Genomic DNA, 20,488 nt, shown 5'->3' with positions numbered 1-20,488 from the left:
AAGGAACGAGAAATATCATTTTGACTAGTTGTGAATAACAGATCAACGAAGGGAAACTAGACAGGAGATCTAGCTTGATGAATGAGCACGAAGATTGGCAAGTTTTGCTCACATTCATAACAGACATATTTTCCTCGCTATCATCGAGTAAATTTTCTTTCTACTTCTTTTCCTCTTACTGCACAATAAGATTGGCAGGTTCTGAGCTTATTCTTCATCACACACACACACACACACACACACACACACACACACACACACACATTAACACATATTAAGGTACCCATTATATCAATACAACTATTTCCCTGTACAAGAGTATATTCTGTATTAAGCGAAGCACTAAATACGGAGAGGGATTTCATCTTACATTATTAGATATTTGAAATCTAATCTGATTACATCTTTGCCTAGTGGATGAACATTTCTGTAAGATACTTCTCCAAGTGAAGTGTAAGAACTCTGCGTTGTTTGCTACGACCAGAGTCTGAGTCAGCAGATATAGGGATCAAGAGACTTTAGAACGACAGAAAGAGACATCTCTGTTACTCAACAATTTTATCTACACGCAACCCGTTACCGCCATTCACACACGGCCATGCTCCTCACATACATTCACACTTCCCCTATTGCTGGATATTATGTTGCCACCAAGCTAGGGCGTCCAGCAAGTCTTGTTCCTCTCGGGCGTAAGAACGCCCTTCCCCGCCCTCACTCTTGATCATGCCTACGCCTACACTGAGGGCAGGGGAGATGGTGGTGTTGGTAGTGGTGGGCGGGGAGAACTTGTCGCTGTAGAGAGACTGAGCAGGAGAATGGCCGCCCTCGGAGTGGGTGGGAGAAGTCCTGATAAAAGCACCAGCCACACTCTCTTGCCTGCTGAGGAAAGATTGAGTCGTGAGTCATGGTGATGTACAAAGTTCAGGTTTGTACCCAAATGACTGAAGATTTTTATCTCAGACATAACACGTGAAATCATGAATTGGGATAAATCACTTCGACATTTACATCAGGTCATAATTGGTAAAAGTAAGAAAAGTAGAGATGGATAATTTGTGTAGTATAGTTAGCATAAGGATAATATGTAGAATGAAGATGAGAGAGGGTTAAGTGGTGTGCTCATTTAAAAGACGCATGGCTGGAAATGTTTGAGAAATGTAAAGAAATGTAGAACTAATGACAAAAGATAGATTGGTCATGAAACTATAGCACAATACATTATGATGTAGAAGGTAGACCACGGGAGAGATGGATAGAGGAAATGAGAGAACTGATCACTGCTGAGGATGGGATAGTTCAGATGATGTTAGAGGAATGACCGGAAATAGAACACAATGCATGCATTGTGTATGATGGTGGTATGAATGGAGACACTGGTCTCAACCAGCGAATTAACTTCGTGTGCAAATTGAATAATCAAAAAGTGCTTTGACAAATCTGGAAAACCATGTTTCATTGTAATGCATTGAGCATGGGTTGAGGATATGTGTGAGTGATGTTCCGGACTGTTTTGAAAACGTTAGCAAATGAAATTCTTAGCGTTTTCAGGTCTTCATGCCCTAACATTATTCAAAAACACTTGTTGCAATTAGATGTGATGTTGACTTTGAGGCCAAGGTCTACTTGTGGTTCAGAATGACAGCAAAGTAAAACTGCATCACCACACAGGTTGTGGGAGTGGTAATCGTACTACTGTGAAGTATATCTGTGGCTGTGATGTGATTTCATCTGTGGATGTGATGTATCAAGCCATCTGTGGGTGTGATGCGAGACCATCTGTATATGTAATCTGACGCCAGTTGTGGATATGATATGAAGCCATCAGTAGATGTGATATCAACTAGTTTGTGGATGTGATGTGAGGCTCTATGTCGATGTAATGTGAGGCTATATCTGGATGTAATGTGAGGCCATGTGTGGAAGTGACATGAGATTAATTGTGCACATGAACTGATTATCTGTCGTTGTGACATGAGACAATCTGTTGTTATGGTGTGGGGCTATGTATAGATGCAATGTGAGGTCGTGTGTAAATGTGACGTAAGGTTATCTGTCAATTTCATGTGAGGCCATTTGTGGATATATTGTGAGACCATCTCTAGATGGGATATGAGGTCACATGGGAGTGTAATTTGAGGTCGTCTGTGGATATGGCGCAAAGTTATATGTATATGTGGTGTAATGCAATCTTTCTATGTGAAATGAAGCTACCTGTTGATGCGATGCGAGGCCATTTGTGGATGTGACTTGAGGTCATGTGTGGAATTGATATGGGATCATGCGCATACGCAATATGAAATCATGTGTGGATGAGAAGCGAGACCAAGTTTGGATATAATGTGAGTTCATATTTGGATATGATGTGCGGTCATCTGTTGAGGTTATGTGAGGCCAGTTGTCGATGTGATATGAGGCCATTCGTGGATACGATTTGGGATCTTGTGTGGATGTGATGTGACCCTCGTGCATGGATTTGATGTGTGATAATGTTTGGATATGCAGTGAGAGTCACGTATTGTTATAAGTATACATACTGCCCGTCAAGGATGTCTGTGTCTTGTACAGTATCATCTGCTGTTATATCTGTTTGATTCATATCTCTTTGGCTTCATTCTCATTTATCTAAATTTTCATTTCAAGCTGAACATTTTGTGCCAAATATGTACATCTACATTCCGTAATGTATTACACTGGAATCATGAGTGAATACGTGTATATAACACTCATCAACACCCGCAGGTGTGCCAGGAAAATATCATCCCAGAAGGACAGTGTTGGAGGACTCACCAGAGAGAGAGGGGCGACTGGAAGGTCTCATCTGCCGCAGGAAGCTTCAGGATATGCGGCTCTATAGCGTGGTGGGGCTGCAGAAACACCTGGGGATGTTGCTGCTGCAGCTGCTGCTGGTGGTGGTGGTGGTGGTGGTGAGTGGTGGGGAGGTGGTGGGTGGCGGTGGATGGGATGGGTGCGGCCGTCTGGGCGGTGGGGTGGTCATCCAAGAGCAGCTGGAGCCCCCGGATGTAGTCGACGGCGCAACGTAAAGTCTCCACCTTGCTGAGCTTCTTCTTGCGGGCGGCGTGAGGAACGTGCTGCCTGAGGATGGCGAACCCTTGTGACACCTTCCGACCGGCCAGCCGGACACCCGGGACAAGAGGCAGGGAAGAAAACATCCATAATCAAAGAGTGACGGAATAAAGGGGGTTGGGTTGGGTTGGGGGGAGGGGACTGTGCAATACCTGGGAGGCAGAGAAGAAAATCACTACCCTTATTCGGTGCTTGTGAAGACGGAACATTACCCTGCAATACCTTAGGCGCCGAAACACAAGTGGCTAGCAATGCAATACTTGAAGGAAAAAAAGGATTTCATATCCTAGGCGAGATATGCAACACCGAAGACACAGCAGAGTAGCAAAAGTTGTTATGTGGTACCTGAAGGAAGGGTGTATCAGTCATGTTGACCTTACACTGGGAGACAGAAGCACGATAAATGAAAAAAATCTTAATGTGTTTCTAGAGGGGAATCATAAGTCTGACTGCGATACCAGCTGTAGAACAAGGGCAACACTTTTGCAATAGTTTGAAATTACATCAAATAAAATATCATGAATTATATCATGTTGTGATTTAGGGCCAACTTCCACACACATATGAAGGTAAACTATTCCGCGTTATGTTTCCTAAAGGAATGTATTATTTGGTCCTCAACGAAATCATGAATTCGCATAGGAAGGAGCTGCTGGGAGGGTACATGAGGGGAGAGGTGAGTGATGATGGAGGGAATCATCGGGAGAGTGGGGACACGGTAGGGGAGAGTGGGAAGGGGGAGAGTATGGGGAAAATTGGAAGGGGAGAGTGGGGCGGGGAACTTTCCGGTACCTTTGTCCAGTTAACCTTGACCTTCCGCGAGTCTTTGAGGGGATGGGGGGACGTGGATGGGGAGAGAGACTATCCACTCCTCTCGCGAGCTGGATGCTGCGGCAGGAACACAAAATCAATTCCTTTTAGAGCAGAGGTTCGTCGACTTGCCAGTAACAGGAAGACAAGCGAATCATCTTACTCGAGTTCTCATGAGACAGTTAACTAGTCTACAGGAAGACGAAACTATGAATGTTGGGACGTTACCGGTATCTGTACACCGAGTCTATAGAATTGTATTATCTTTTTGTCGGTTCTTGGTAGACTAATTACAGTCAGTTTCTTAACTTATTCATTGTTAACTTCCGTACATAATGAACTGTTTACTGAAATTAAAAGCATCAATCAGAACCAATTCTCATCATATTCTTAACCCTGTTCATTAGATTTTCACTGGTTCATTTTACCTCCAAAAAGACAGTCATCTGCGAGGTAGCATCTGTCTATCGTTCATTATCACACTCAGATGATACTTAAAGTTAGAGGCGTTTGTCGCGGAGGATAGTGTATGTGATACCTATTGTAGTTTTACTTGCGTTAAACAATTAATAAAGTAAATAGATAAGACAGGAAAGTCAAAAGCCAAGGTGGCAGGTTTGGTAGGTACATCATTCGGCTGCCTGGAGCACCATGCTCTGACTCTTCCGGGGACACGGAGGGACGATGGTAGAATAAAACAGTTTATTTCTAAGAAAAAATATGTTTTGGAGTTTTGGTAAACCTGTAGCCGGTTTCTTTGTAGAATCTTCTACAATATTCCTCAGCCGATTGTTCAATAGGTTTTGTTTAATTTTTGAAGTTGTCCATAGATCTTAGTACGATAATCCATACCTGCAGACCTTTAAGGAAAAGAAACTACACTTTTGTTAACAAGTCTTGTCATTCGTACCTCGCTGGAGAGTAAGGACTGAGAACAGTGCTCCAGTAAGTACGGCCTTCTAGAACTCGACTCGAATAAGTCAAGGCTCAGGAATCCCGGCTCTACTGAGGATGGAACTATAACATTTTTTTCCCAGTTAGGGTTGGAAACACTCACTCAAACATAGTTGAGAGCCATATGAGCTCCGCGGGTAAGTACTTACATATTAGCTTCAGGATGAGAGAGGCCAGACCTAACCTAACCTAACCAATGAGACTATGAGAAGGGGCACAAAGCCATTATGCTAAAGAAGACAGGGTTACGCAAGGCATGATCCTGAAAGATACATCAAAACATAAGCATAACAATTAAGTAGCTCATCGTAGAGTAGGATGTGAGTCCACTTGTGAATTGAAGAGTTTAGTAAGCGACGAATTTGTGATGTGAAGTACTGGAACAGAAAATCTACATGATGGGAGGAGCTCATTACTGTATATCAAGCCAGGAGAAAGACCATAACCCGAGGACAAAGAGTACATGAACTAGCAAGAAAGGATACGTAAGACACTGAACAACCAAATAAAGATGATAACATACACAGCAAGAGAGAAACTGGAGAACAGTGTACCAGCCAACGATGGTCAAGGACAAACCAAACCAGAATTCTCCTGTGGACCTTCAGAACTTCTATGCGTTGGTCTGGAATGGATCCATCTGTATGACAGTCCAACAAAGATGTCCAACCATCGAAGGTCTGGATCACAGTCAACTACAACAAGTCTGGTCACTGAGGGGATGGAACATACTAGAACAGAAATATGGCTGTAGAACACATGTGTGAGTGTGGAGCACGTGGGAGTAGACCACAGGGTTCCAGTAAGGGGTCTGAGACAAATGGATCCAGTCAACAAAGGTTTGGAACTCGTTGACTTAGGGAAAGATTAAGCTGATTTAAATCATATAAAAGTCCAGTTACTGGTGGCCTGGGACACACGTATGATAACGGGACTTGTACCATTATAGATGTATACGAGAGACATACACAGTAGTTGCGTGTAGGTAAAACGTTTCTGTTTTCCTACACTTCATCCAACAGATCTCGTGCCCGGCAGCGGCGTGTGGATTTGGCTTCCGGAGGTGGCGGAGTGAACTGCGGGATCCTTAGGATACAATCATTAAAATCATAATCAGGTGTGAGCCGTGCGAGTGCTACTAATGAAAAGTTGTACGACGTTGCTTAGAGAGGGAGAGTTCGTGACCAACAGACATGGATGATACACTGTCTTCATGTACTATGTTGGTTCGCTCTGGAAATGAGCCAATCAGGACTTTTTATGTAGTAATATCACGCATTCAACCAATTAGAAAGTTTACCACACATTGTGTCATGTAATGACACCTACGAATCCAGTGATCACAACTCTTCCTCACAAGAGCGTCACGCAAAGTAACCAGTGAAAGAAGTTCTGGGAGAACTTTTTTCATACCTGTCAAGAATGTATCCATTGTTAAGTAAAAGCGAATGATCTATCATGTTTACGTATTTTGAAAGTTATACCAATAAGCTATGGTCATCTTAGAAGCACCATCTGAGGATGTGTTTCACTGCTATAGCGACCATAAAGGAGAGGAGTTTATTCTTTGAGCTTACAGCCTCTTGAGTGAAACTCCGTCTCCTCGTAAACCAACTGAATCATTAGAGTAAAGAATACCTCAACCCTTCACTATCTCAATTTGATTCCGAGAACAGATCTTTGACCTCTCAAGTGTGGCCTTCGAGCACAGCAACTCACCTATTTGCTTCACACTGATCCAGCGAAGAAAGCAACAAAACTTCAGAACTAGCGCCTTTATGTTCAACATACAGAATTCTACTGCCAAAAATCGGATGATGTGCATACTTTCAGTGAACAAATTTAATTTCATCTAATGAATGATATCATATCCAATCGCGAACCAACATCAATGATCTCCTTCAATAATGCAGGAAGGCACGCCACTCCTTCCATCCTCTGTCATCACTCGAGGACAGAGAGGCACCGTCCAAGACCGGCATCGGATGCACAACCTCAACTTTCATCCAATGTGACAAGGAAGAGAGTCTTGTACAGTTTGCTGGCGCTTGTCAGTGATCCACCTTAGACACTAGGAGATTCGTCGAGTGAAACCAGCGTCCTTCGTGGAAGACAAACTTGTAAAAGCTCCCTTCATGAAGCAACACTTACTGCTGCCACACTATTCATTCAATGTAAATGTCTTAATTGTTAATATGTCACTTAATCCTGGTAGTGATCACTTTTCTAGATTTAACTATTTGGTAGACCAGGGCAGTCTTCTGTAGACTTTGTTGGTAAATAATATGATAATGTTCCTTGCTGAATGAGAAACTTTTCAGTATAATCGGATTAACGACTAAGCATTGAACACAGTCCGGATTATGGAAAAAATATTCTTAACAGTATACTGGTTGACAGAAATTAAGTCTAAACACAATGGAAATGACAAAGGTTAAACTTGCTCAGAATCTGACCATAGTTCTGAATGACGGAGACGGTTAACCTTCTACATCCACGTTTGTTTACGAAACGATCTCCTGGATCACCGACAGGATACAGTCGATATATGAATAAACAGCAACTCTGAACGATCGATATTCTGGATAAACAGGACTCTGTATCCCGAGAGTCCAGCGTGAAAAGAGTCTATACACCCGATATATTGGATCAACATCATGTTGCCCAGGTTGACTTTACGTCCCACATAGACAAGAGCCTGTACAACAGATTATATAGATAAAGAGGCAGTGTACCACTTGTACCAGGCTGAGGGAAGGACCTCGTGCACCGAGCCAGGGGGCAGCAGTGCACGTACCATGAAGGCAGCTGTGGCCGAGTCAGGACGGTACACAATAGCTGGAGGGGAGGGAAGTAGGGAGGCAACTGTTGCCTCCACACACAGTCACAGACAGCATCCATACAGAGCAGCAGGCAGCCTCCACCCACATCCACAGACATCCCCTGCACACAGCCACAGGCAGCCCTTACACACAGCCACAGGCATCCTCCGCACACAGCCACAGACATCCTCCGCACACAGCCACAGGCAATCCTCACAGCCACAGACAGACCACACACAGTCACAGGCAGCCTCCACAATGGACATGGATGCTGATCAGGAGCAGCATTATATTTGCTGAAAGTCGCTACTTTATCATGTCTTATAATCACCTTTTTTGTCAATGCCTGGGAGATGAAAGACTTTCAGTATACATATAACATGCAGGTAAAATCACAGGGAGAGGGGTAATACGAAATGTGTGACATCGTATCATCCATTTCCTTGTGGATTTACCTATATCTTATGTACACTCAGTCTCTAGCTGTCATGTGTAATGCACCGAAACCACAGCGCCCCTTTCACATCTAGGCCCCACAAAGCTTTCCATGAACATTACGTTTCATATGCCCTGGTTCAATCCATTGATAGCACGTCGACCCCAGTATACCACATCGTTCCAATTCACTCTATTCCTTGCACGCCTTTCACCCTCCTGTATGTTTAGGCCCCGATCACTCAAAATCTTTTTCACTCTATCCTTCCACCTCCAATTTGGTCTCCCGCTTCTCCTCGCTCCCTCTACCTCTGACACATATATCCTCTTTGTCAATCTTTCCTCAATTATTCTCTCCATGTGACCAAACCATTTCAACACACCCTCTTCTGCTCTCTCAACCACACTCTTTCATTACCACACATCTCTCTTACCTTTTCATTACTTACTCGATCAAACCACCTCACATCACATATTGTACTCAAACATTTCGTTTACAACATATCCACCCTCCTCCGCACAACCCTTTCTATAGCCCATGCCTCGGAACCATATAACACTGTTGGAACCACAATTCCTTCAAGCATACCCATTTTTGCTCTCCGAGATAATGTTCTCGCCTTCCACACATTCTTCAACACTCCCAGAACATTCGCCTTCTATACAACAGCACCAGACCCTTGCCTTCATAACCATTCTGTATCCAAACACCAACCCCAAGGAAGAAATAAAAGGCCTTACACTTATATTACCTCTAATCACAGATCATCCCAACCCCAACAAACAGAACAATGACAAAAAAACATAAACAACAAAGTCTTAAACTCCACCTCTCCATTAAGACACCCATCAGAAACCACACTACCTAGACAATCACGAATCACACTCACTTGCTTACGCTCAAGGGAGATAAAGGTGAGTGGATTTGCATGTGGCATCTATGGATCTGGAGAAGGCATATTGAAGGTAAGCTGCTAGAAGCAGTGAGAAGTTCTCATCAATGGTGTAAGGCACGTGTACCAGTAGGAAGAGAGAAGAGTGAGTGGTTCTGAGTGAAGGTTGGTCTGCGGCAGGGGTGTGTGACGTCACCATGGTTTGTCTCATTTGTTTATGAATGGGGTGGTTAGGGAGGTAAATGCGAGATTCTTGAAGAGAGGGACGAGTATGTAGTTCGTGAGGGATGACAGGGCCTGAGAACAAAGTCAGTTGTTGTTTGCTGATGATACATTACTTGTGGCAGATTCGAGTGAAAAACTGCAAAAGTTATGGACTGAGTTTGGAAGAGTGTATGAAAGGAGAAAGGTGAGAGTAAATGGTGATAAATACAAGGTTATTAATTTCAGCAGGTTTGAAGGACAAGTTATTTGAGGTGTTTGTTTGAATGGAGATAATGTGGAGGAAGTGAAGTATCTTATATATCTTGGAGTGGACTTAGCAGCGAATGGAACCATGGAAGTGGAAGTGAGTCATAGGGTGGGGGAGGGAATGAAAGTTCTGGGAGCAATGAAGCATGTATGGACAGAGAGAACGTTAACTGGGAGGCAAAAATGGGTATGACTGAAGGAATAGTAGTTCCAACAATATCATACGGATGCAAGGAATGGGCTATGGGTAGGGTTGTGCAGAGGAGGGTGGATGTGTTGGAAATGAAATGTTTGAGGGCAATGTGTGGTGTGAGATGGTTTGATCGAGTAAGTAATGAAAGGGTAAGAGAGATGTGTGGTAATAGTGTGATCGAGATAGCAGAAGAGGGTGTGTTGAAATGGTTGGGTCACATGGAAAGAATGAGTGAGGAAAGGTTGACAAAGAGGATATATGTGTCAGAGGTGGAGGGATCAAGGCGAATGGGGAGACCATATCAAAGATGGAAGGATGGAGTGAACAAGATTTTGAGCGATTGGAGCCTGAACATACAGGTGGGTGAAAGGCACAAGAGCTCAACTCCTGGGAATGATGGCTTGACCACTGTCCTGACCCTCAGAGGCAAAGATGAAGAACCAGGCCACCATATCCTTGGACGTTACTGTCTTCCCGAGGATCGCACCATCATTTTCAAATGGTTAAACAACGGCATTTATAACATATCAATGAAAAGCCACATATGAAGCATATATGCTGGTAACACCAGTGTCAGGAGTCGTATTTACAACTACGGGTATATATATCAATGACGAAGAAACAGCAATGTTGATTTCTACCATTTATATTGGCATGGGAAAGTTAGTAGCCTTAATACCTGTAGCACAAACTACAACATAAAGCAGTTATCATAACTTACACATGTGATAATCTTCTCTTACACTGCAGCCGTAGCCAACTGCCTGTGTTAGCGTACTAACAAAACATGTATTAGGTATAACCATGGTGGTGAAACAAGGAAAAACTATACAATTAGAATTAATCATACCTGTTTCACTCTGTTTCTCTCTCTGGCATTTCTCCTAGACACTGGAACCCGAGCTTCGTCTTCGGTATAGTTTATTTTTCTCCTGCACTTGACTGTCGACAGATTGATACTCGATGAAGATGACGATGATGAAGTAGACATGGACAACGACGACGACAAGGATGCAGACCCCAGTGGTTTAACGACAGACTTGGGCGTTCTTATTATGGTGGTTACTGTGGAGGAGGGAGGAGACCGAGTGGTGATGATGGAGGTCTTGACTGTTGGAGAAGGTCTGATAGGTGTGAGAGGCTTAAAAGGGGATTTCGCAACCTGTGGGGAAGACGATCTTATCACGGAAGCTTTAGAAGTGATTGGATGGATTCTTACATTAACTTTCCCGGACACATTTCGGTTGAAGGAACTGTCTGTCGTTTTAATTGTTGTGTTTGATGTACTTTTGTTAGAAGTATTTGTTGTTGCCTTACTGGTTACTGGAGGGGGTTTGCTCGAGAAGTTGGCAGCTATGTTCGTAATATTTTGGAGATTGGCGGCGTTGGAGGGCTTGAGGATCTCTGGTTTAACTGGGCTGTGGATCTCCACCTTGATAGGCCTTTGCATGACCACCACGTCACTAGACATGGCTGTCGGGCTACAGTCACCGCCGGCTGCAGTGTCACTACTCGAAACGTCACTGATCTTCCTCCTGCATAACCCCCAAACTGAGGCGGTTGTTTCTGTCACTCGCCGATAGCACTGGTCCCGCGGGACCCCAATACTGATGACTTCGTAACACTGACGGGTAATAACGGTTTTACTCTCCACTTTAAACTCGCCTACGTTTTCCCCAGTTCTGGCGCACAATACCTCCCTTCGGACTGGCGGTAACGGAATGCGTCTGCGCGTGCCGCGGCTGAAAGACCTACGCGCGTGCATTAGCCCCACCCACCGACTGATAGCCTTCCAATCAGAATTCCTCCCGCCAAATATAAAACCAATGGGAGATCTGGCTGGCCTTGGGCTCCGCCCACGCACACGTGAAGCTCGTGCCGTAGGTAACGCGTGTCCGGTGTGGCACGTGCCTCAACTGAGTGGTGGTCTTTGTTAAAGTACTGAACTCCTCCGGTTGTCTCTCTTCCAGAAACTGTTCTGAATTCTCTCACCTCATAGCGTGTACCTTCTGTAAATGTGTGACAAACCGAAGAGTAACATTTTTCTTTTTTTCGAGAGATACGGCAGAATTCCCAAACTTATAATATTGGGTTCAGCGTGGAACAGCTGCCGATCTGAATGGCTATAATCCTCTAGCGTTGCCATCATGCCCGAGACAATCATGTATTTCTCTCGTGTTACCTGCCGCTATTGTAGGGACACTAACTCAAAATGACGAAGAAAACAGTTTCGAGCAACGTGGCGACCTAACACGTAGCTGCTCACTGGGGAGGTCGAAATCTTTGTTATTTTAAGGTAACTGGAGGTCGTCAGTTTGGCAACTTTATCGGGAGACACAATGGACATTCTCCGACAACCTAAATCTCCCTCAAAAAAAAAAATGTAGCTATAACTCATTGGATTAGAATAAAACCCAGGCAACAGGAGGGTCCAGAGCTAGAGTATGGCTGATAATGGATTGCTATGTGATTATAACACTGGGGGTCACTGAGGGAGAAACGACGTAAGGTTCTGGTAAAGCCCATCCTGCAGCAACAATAGGAGGCCTCGGTCCACACATGAAATCAGTCAATTAAACCAATTACGTTGATCCGAATTGTGTTCATCATAGAACACAATAGGTCCTCACTGAGGGAAAATATTTAGTCATTATGTCTGATAAAGTTTCCCATGATCTAAATTATTTCGAATAAATCACTTTAAGGTAATTATGGATATTTCCTTTCTCTTCGAAGAATTGTGGACAGATCTAGTCTAATGTTCTTCTGGTAACTTGCTCCATTGTTCCGGCTATAGTTATTTGAACCGTGGACTTCCCTGGCATGTCGAGACAGCGTCAAATTTACCACTTATACGAGCAACTTTCCGAAAAAGTTCATTTTCTCTTAGTGTTTTCAGTGTTCAGTTCTTTTGACCAGGAAAATTCTTTTTCAATAGAAACGATTTTTTCAGGTTTCTTATAATTCCAGTGCATGGTGATTTCAAACTAAAGGTACGAAGAATAAATACGAAGAACACGTAAGCGTTCCTTAATAGGAGAATGAACGATGTGAGTCTCATGGTACCAGACCCCAGGAACAGCTGGGGTGGCAGAGATGCCAAGCCGTATTTTTATACCCGTAACATTTGCGCTAAACGCGATCGATCGATTAGCCTGACTTCGTTATCTATTATGCTTATGTCTGCTTGGGGTGTATTGGTGTTGAATGTTCTACGTTATCCTACACTAAATGTGTATAGTAGACTTATAGTCTCTTCTTTACTCTTAATATATGACTGGGTAAACGTTAATAGTACAAATTTTTATGTTGATTGTGTCTGCATAATTGTCGGTATGATCGAATCTATCTATACAAACATTGTCCTCTTATGTTAATCTTATCGTTGTTATATACACACACACACACATACACACACACACACGCACACACACATATATATATATATATATATATATATATATATATATATATATATATATATATATATATATATATATATATTTTCCCTGGGGATAGGGGAGAAAGAATACTTCCCACGTATTCCCTGCGTGTCGTAGAAGGCGACTAAAAGGGGAGGGAGCGGGGGGCTGGAAATCCTCCCCTCTCGTTTTTTTTTTAATTTTCCAAAAGAAGGAACAGAGAATTGGGCCAGGTGAGGGTATTCCCTCAAAGGCCCAGTCCACTGTTCTTAACGCTACCTCGCTAATGCGGGAAATGGCGAATAGTTTGAAAGAAAGAATATATATATATATATATATATATATATATATATATATATATATATATATATAATGTATATATATATTTCATGCGTACCCTTCCCACCTTATCGTTGTAGTGTCAAAAAAGGACAACAGTATCAGTAAAATTCCTCACTTGGCTGTTTATTTTTCTATAAATGTGTATACGTATGATTCTAAAGATTTCGTGACAATACCGAACATAGCGACTCAGATTTCTCCCACAGATATTTTGAAGTTATATACATGACGAAAGAAAATGTTTAGAATCAGGACATATCGAGATATTTCTAATCTTTAAACATCTACCATTTCTTTACCATGTCTTCCACTAGACCTCTCCTACGTCATATATGTTTACACAATACGGTGTTGTCTCTCCCGCTTGGTCCTTCATGCGACCATCTGGCCAGAATTTTAGGCCAAGTTAGTGGCAATAATGAGATTCCATTTGACAGCAAATTACTGAGGATTATTTGTGTGGATAATTAAAGATGCCTAAGAAATGAAATTCAAGACTAGATACCTAAAAGTGACGTTCTAGGGGTATAGATTCTAGACACTGCATGATATCTTTTTAATTTGTGCACATAAAGTCCAAAACTAGCCTAAACCTGAGGGTAAAAGCACCTTTATTGGCACTAAAGTTTCGCGTACTTCACAGAAAACGTAAACATCTGTCTTTTCCCAAGTGAGGGTGGACGAGGGAGGATTTGACGGTATCTAAATTTCACGTTTAATAAAATGTTGTATATATTCTACACAAACCCATTGTTTACCATTCATATCTATATTTTGGCTTCGCACATAACTCATGAGAAAACGGTTTTAGTACAAACGTGCTGTTCTCATGTATTACAAGTAATTGTGATCATACCGATAGAAAACGGTTAAGGGGTGTTCCATCATCTGGGTCAAGTGCTTTGTGTGCACTTCAATACTTGTGTTTGCTGAGGCCGTAAGGAATGGAGGGTCTGCTGGTGCCTCCCCCGTGTGATGAACACAGAGCAACAGAACCTCTGGAGCTTTGATTACAAGTCAGGCTCAACAACGTATTCAGAGAAAAAAAATCACACATGTAAAATAGTTCTACATTGAGTTCATCGTTGCTAAGTGAAAACTTAAGTACAGGTTAGAGTTACATATGTGAAGCAAATATCTGGTAATGCAGGATTGAAGAGTATAACCCGTAACTCAATCACTTACATGAAGACAAACGTGTCATTATCTTACACACACACACACACACACACACACACACACAGCAATGATCCTTCATTCTCTTTGTCCTTATTAAGGACACGTAATACTTTCCATTTCCTCATTATCGGATTTACACAAGTCTCTGCCCTCGTATAATTTATTGTCAGATATCGAACACAAACCGTGCCAGCTCTACAAAGAAGTAGAAACACAGAGGTAAATGTATAATGTCTTGGGCAGTATTGTGAAGTTGCTCACTCACGTAACTCAACACCAGACACAGTACATATGCGATATATGGCTAGTAACATTGTTAGGTCTGCTTCATCCAGGTATAACTGTCTAGTTATCATTCCCTCTGATAATACACGAAAATACCCACGTTGTCTGGAAGTGTTTTATTTGTAGGTTGTAGGCCATAGAACATTTTCTTACGAGCTCATCTTCGGTCAGGTAACATTGCGATATACAAACAATGGTTTATATTCATGTTTTTAAGAACACATCCCAAACGTATACAGAGGCATACCATTATTGGTATCTAGTTATTTATCAGTTCCTTTTTACAACGTAAATCAGTTATAAAGTTTATTGATGGATACCTGGCTTGGGCTATGAATATGATATATATATATATATATATATATATATATATATATATATATATATATATATATATATATATATATATATATATATATATATACATATATTTATTTATTTATTTATTTTACTTTGTCGCTGTCTCCCGCGTTTGAGAGGTAGCGCAAGGAAACAGACGAAAGAAATGGACCAACCCACCCACATACACATGTATATACATACACGTCCACTCACGCAAATATACATACCTATACATCTCAATGTACACATATATATACACACACAGACACATACATATATACCCATGCACACAATTCACACTGTCTGCCTTTATTCATTCCCATCGCCACCTCGCCACACATGGAATACCATCCCCCTCCCCCCTCATGTGTGCGAGGTAGCGCTACGAAAAGACAACAAAGGCCCCATTCGTTCACACTCAGTCTCTAGCTGTCATGCAATAATGCCCGAAACCACAGCTCCCTTTCCACATCCAGGCTCCACAGAACTTTCCATGGTTTACCCCAGACGCTTCACATGCCTTGATTCAATCCACTGACAGCGCGTCAACCCCGGTATACCACATCGATCCAATTCACTCTATTCCTTGCACGCCTTTCACCCTCCTGCATGTTCAGGCCCCGATCACTCAAAATCTTTTTCACTACATCTTTCCACCTCCAATTTGGTCTCACACTTCTCCTCGTTCCCTCTACCTCCGACACATATATCCTTTTGGTCAATCTTTCCTCACTCATTCTCTCCATGTGCCCAAACCATTTCAAAACACCCTCTTCTGCTCTCTCAACCACGCTCTTTTTATTTCCACAAATCTCTCTTACCCTTACATTACTTACTCGATCAAACCACCTCACACCACACAGTGTCCTCAAACATCTCATTTCCAGCACATCCATCCTCCTGCGCACAACTCTATCCATAGCCCACGCCTCGCAACCATACAACATTGTTGGAACCACTATTCCTTCAAACATACCCATTTTTGCTTTCGGAGATAATGTTCTCGACTTCCACACATTCTTCAAGGCTCCCAGGATTTTCGCCCCCTCCCCTACCCTATGATCCACTTCCGCTTCCATGGTTCCATCCGCTGCTAGATCCACTCCCAGATATCTAAAACATAGGGTGGGGGAGGGGGCGAAAATTTTGGGAGCCTTGAAAAATGTGTGGAAGTCGAGAACATTATCCCGGAAAGCAAAAATGGGTATGTTTGAAGGAATAGTAGTTCCAACAATGTTGTATGGTTGCGAGGCGTGGGCTATGGATAGAGTTGTGCGCAGGAGGATGGATGTGCTGGAAATGAGATGTTTGAGGACAATGTGTGGTGTGAGGTGGTTTGATCGAGTAAGTAACGTAAGGGTAAGAGAGATGTGTGGAAATAAAAAGAGCGTGGTTGAGAGAGCAGAAGAGGGTGTTTTGAAATGGTTTGGGCACATGGAGAGAATGAGTGAGGAAAGATTGACCAAGAGGATATATGTGTCGGAGGTGGAGGGAACGAGGAGAAGAGGGAGACCAAATTGGAGGTGGAAAGATGGAGTGAAAAGGATTTTGTGTGATCGGGGCCTGAACATGCAGGAGGGTGAAAGGAGGGCAAGGAATAGAGTGAATTGGAGCGATGTGGTATACAGGGGTTGACGTGCTGTCAGTGGATTGAATCAAGGCATGTGAAGCGTCCGGGGTAAACCAAGGAAAGCTGTGTAGGTATGTATATTTGCGTGTGTGGACGTGTGTATGTACATGTGTATGGGGGGGGTTGGGCCATTTCTTTCGTCTGTTTCCTTGCGCTACCTCGCAAACGCGGGAGACAGCGACAAAGTATAAAAAAAAAAAAAAAAAAAAATATATATATATATATATATATATATATATATATATATATATATATATATATATATATATATATATATATATATATATATATATATCAAGATTATCCCTGGGGATAGGGGAGAAAGAATACTTCCCACGTATTCCCTGCGTGTCGTAGAAGGCGACTTAAAGGGGAGGGAGCGGGGGGCTGGAAATCCTCCCCTCTCGTTTTTTTTTAATTTTCCAAAAGAGGAACAGAGAAGGGGGTCAGGTGAGGATATTCCCTCAAAGGTCCAATCCTCTGTTCTTAACGCTACCTTGCTAACGCGGGAAATGGCGAATAGTTTGAAAGAAAGAAAGGAATATATCAAGATACTCCTATGAGTTCACGGGGAAAATGAAACACGATAAGTTCCCAAGTACACTTTCGTGTAATAATCAAATCATCAAGGAAGACACAAGAGAGAAATATAAGTCAGTTGATATACATCATTTTTAGGCCACACAGTTTCTTCTCACCTGGGAGAACACCTGGATATTTGCTCCCTTCAACAGGAGCCGGGAGCGAGAGAGAAGAGTCATGTATGTATGAAGTCCAGTTTACCTTTACTGTTATCTTACAGGTGAGTGCACACCTGCCGTCGTCTCCCCGAGGACTGCCGAGCCAACACCCAAAGATACACAAGAGGAGAGTCAACCAGACCTCCACAGAAAACCAACAATGAAAATATTGTCTGTCATGGAAACCACTAAATTGGAAATACTCGTGTGTGAAAAAGTGAAGAAAATTATAAAAAGTCAAATAACTTGTCATATTAGAAAATGTTTACAACAAGACGTGATAGATGTACAGAGAGTCATGACTCAGCCATGTTTTCTTCCGTATCAAAGGTGGAACGGACTCCCGGGGGAGGGAGATTGCACCACTCAGATACTCCTGCACATGTCAATACTCAGCTACAACACGAAGCTAACAGACAACCGTCTCGTTCTCGTAAAGACAGACAACAATGAAGGCCCTACATTCGTTCCATTCATATGTCAACAGGCAGTTACTTACCCTGATAAAGGTTACTGGCTTTCGATCCAGTCTTATCGAAATTTTTACTGTACACAGAGAGCTGATAAGAGTTTGTTGCATGAGATCAGATGCTACTGGAATATCAGAGATTACTTTGTTCGCTTCGTATCATGCAGTAAGTCGTGAACTATTGGCATAAAAAATCTGTTGGTCTTTTGGTTTGCCAACACTTGTCTCGCCTTAGGACGATGTCGTGCATATATGGTACACGCTAGAAACTCTCTCTCTCTCTCTCTCTCTCTCTCTCTCTCTCTCTCTCTCTCTCTCTCTCTCTCTCTCTCTCTCTCTCTCTCTCTCTCTCTCTCTCTCTCTCTCTCTCTCTCTCTCATCCTCCAGTCAGCGATACCTACCTCAGTGTTTGCTGAAAGCCTCACTCTTTCAGCCAGCTCAGTCTCCCAGTCTTTCCTAACTCCATTCATGAGGCGGGCCCCTTCACACTGTTTCGTTTTCTGTTAATAATGAAACAGAAATATTTCTACGTTGATACACGTAACTTTATTTATCCCTTTAAAATGTCCCCGCCTTCGTCTTAACTCCTTTGGTCATTAATTTTTACTTCTCTCTTTTTCCCTTTCGTCCTCTATGCATTCCTCCCACGTCAATGCTACGCTTACTCCGCTGCTTAAATTTCTTCCAGTATTTCTTTACTACAATTCTCATTCCTAAAAAGCTTCACTGTTAAAAAAGCCTCTTACCCACCTCAATCCTGCCTCTCCCTACACACAAACATACTCTCAAATCATTCCTCTCACCGCTCTCTTCTCAACCACTTATCTCCTCCATCCTACACTTCCTTGACGACAGCTCCAGACGTGCGGCTTCATGTATCCCTAAACCGTCAAGTGACACTAGTGCCCTGTCCCTGACGCTGGTCCCTGGCTGTGTTTACCTGGTGCCCAGCTGGTCATCATGCTGCTTCACCTGACAACCTCACACAATAGCAACATTGGTTTTGTCTTCCTTGTAAGTTCCTGTTCCTTTCTTGCCAATCAAACAGTTGCCAGTTTAGTTGGAAAACAAAAATTATGTGTAAAAAGTCTTTATGAAATTCACATTTTTTCAAATAAAACTAGATGAACAGATTATCAAGGGTTCCATAAAAACAAAGATACAAGTTTCATGTGGGGGTCTGGATTTAACGAAAAAAATAAAAGACATGTTTATTCTTAGTGGGTCTATCTTCGACTTGATATGTTTTCAGCAAACAAATATGCTGAAATGTTTTCGGTTCGCCGGTATAGAGATTGTAACCACAGTCTCCAGTCAGAGTCAAGTGAGCAAAGAAGCTATTAGCAGAGTAGGATAGGAAGTTACCTTTGTTCTCTCTTTTCTCCCCCCCCCCCCTCTCATTAACCTCATTTAGATTTCAGGTAACTTCCGGCCTTATGGTGCACCTGTATCCATGACTTGAGCCTCCAGCATTAGATAGTGTTTGCGAATAATATCAAGGTCACGAGGAAAGAAAACAGTGAGGAAGATTGCGTCTATTTTCAAAAAGATATAAGCAAACTCAAAAGTTGGTTTGATATTTGCATGGTGAAATTCAACCCGACGAAAAACAAAACAATTAGAATGGGACACAATGAAAACGTGCGCTCGATAGGAATGTTACCTAAATGAAAATATGCTGCGAGGAATCTTGTGTTGTAGAGGGACGTGGGAGTCGACACTATATCTAACTTGTCGGCAGAACCCGACCTTGAAAGAAATGGAAAGGAGAGAATGCTTACTGGCAAAAATAGAGTTACATTCAGTTATGTTGATATGGAAATATTCAGTGAACTGGTAGCTTCCTATAAAAGGTTGAAATTAGATTATGCATCTTAAGTTCAGTCATCGCACTAAAAGAAGCACAAAGAACTTAAAGAAAAGAACAAGACCAGACGGTAAAGATGAGATCAGATTTACGAGAGCTGATGTACAATAAGCGTTCAGAAGCCATGAATTATCCAACATGAAAGAGGAAAGAGTAATGAACGACTTATTCTCAATCTCTGATTTTCCAAACAAGCTTGACGATATCACCAATGAATAGTTTTTTGAAAAATACAAAGATCGAACAACGTAGACCAAAATATGAAATTAAGCAAGAAACTCGTTCGAAAAGATGGGAGATAATTTTACATTAGAATAGGAGTATTGAATGAAATGAATATACCAATGATGAGATTGTGCATGTGGGCAGCATAAAGACTTTAAAAGTTGTATGACAGTAGATGAAATTCTAGACATGAGGCTTAATGATTACACAACCACGCAGATAGGCAATTACAAACACAGACACGCATAACAAGCTAGGCATGAAGCTCGTTAGAAAGAAGTTGAAGAAGTACTGTTTTAATGTGAGGGTGGTGGATGGTTAGAAC

The 20,488-nt window shown here is 42.3% G+C and overlaps 1 protein-coding gene across 2 annotated transcripts; it reads right to left on the bottom strand.

Annotated features, from left to right (window-relative positions):
- Nucleotides 1-199: 199 nt before the first annotated feature.
- LOC139754007 (uncharacterized) lies at nt 200-11,403 on the bottom strand. Of its 2 annotated transcripts, none has more exons than XM_071670968.1 (3): nt 10,513-11,403; nt 2,788-3,119; nt 200-879 (listed from the first exon to the last, which is right to left on the bottom strand). In XM_071670968.1, the coding sequence occupies exons 1-3, from the start codon at nt 11,131-11,133 to the stop codon at nt 627-629; spliced, it is 1,206 nt and encodes a 401-aa protein (XP_071527069.1). In that variant the 5' UTR covers nt 11,134-11,403; the 3' UTR covers nt 200-626. The 2 variants fall into 2 exon arrangements, with proteins under 2 accessions (XP_071527069.1, XP_071527070.1); XM_071670969.1 differs by having other exon boundaries at nt 200-876.
- Between the last annotated feature and the right edge of the window lie 9,085 nt (nt 11,404-20,488).

The sequence above is a fragment of the Panulirus ornatus genome, chromosome 16, assembly GCF_036320965.1.
Source record: "Panulirus ornatus isolate Po-2019 chromosome 16, ASM3632096v1, whole genome shotgun sequence".
Classification (NCBI taxonomy): Eukaryota; Metazoa; Arthropoda; class Malacostraca; order Decapoda; family Palinuridae; genus Panulirus; species Panulirus ornatus.
Note: the sequence above shows the minus strand (reverse complement) of the source record. Positions and strands in the feature narration are given on the sequence as shown.

What these genes read in the sequence shown, in the direction of transcription:
- LOC139754007 (XM_071670968.1), bottom strand. Translation starts at nt 11,133, where the DNA reads ATGTCTAGTGACGTGGTGGTCATGCAAAGGCCTATCAAGGTGGAGATC. An exon ending in AGAGAAACAGAGTGAAACAG is followed by an intron (nt 3,120 to 10,512) that starts GTATGATTAATT and finishes GCCGGTCGGAAG; the next exon opens with GTGTCACAAGGGTTCGCCAT. An exon ending in CAGTCGCCCCTCTCTCTCTG is followed by an intron (nt 880 to 2,787) that starts GTGAGTCCTCCA and finishes ATCTTTCCTCAG; the next exon opens with CAGGCAAGAGAGTGTGGCTG.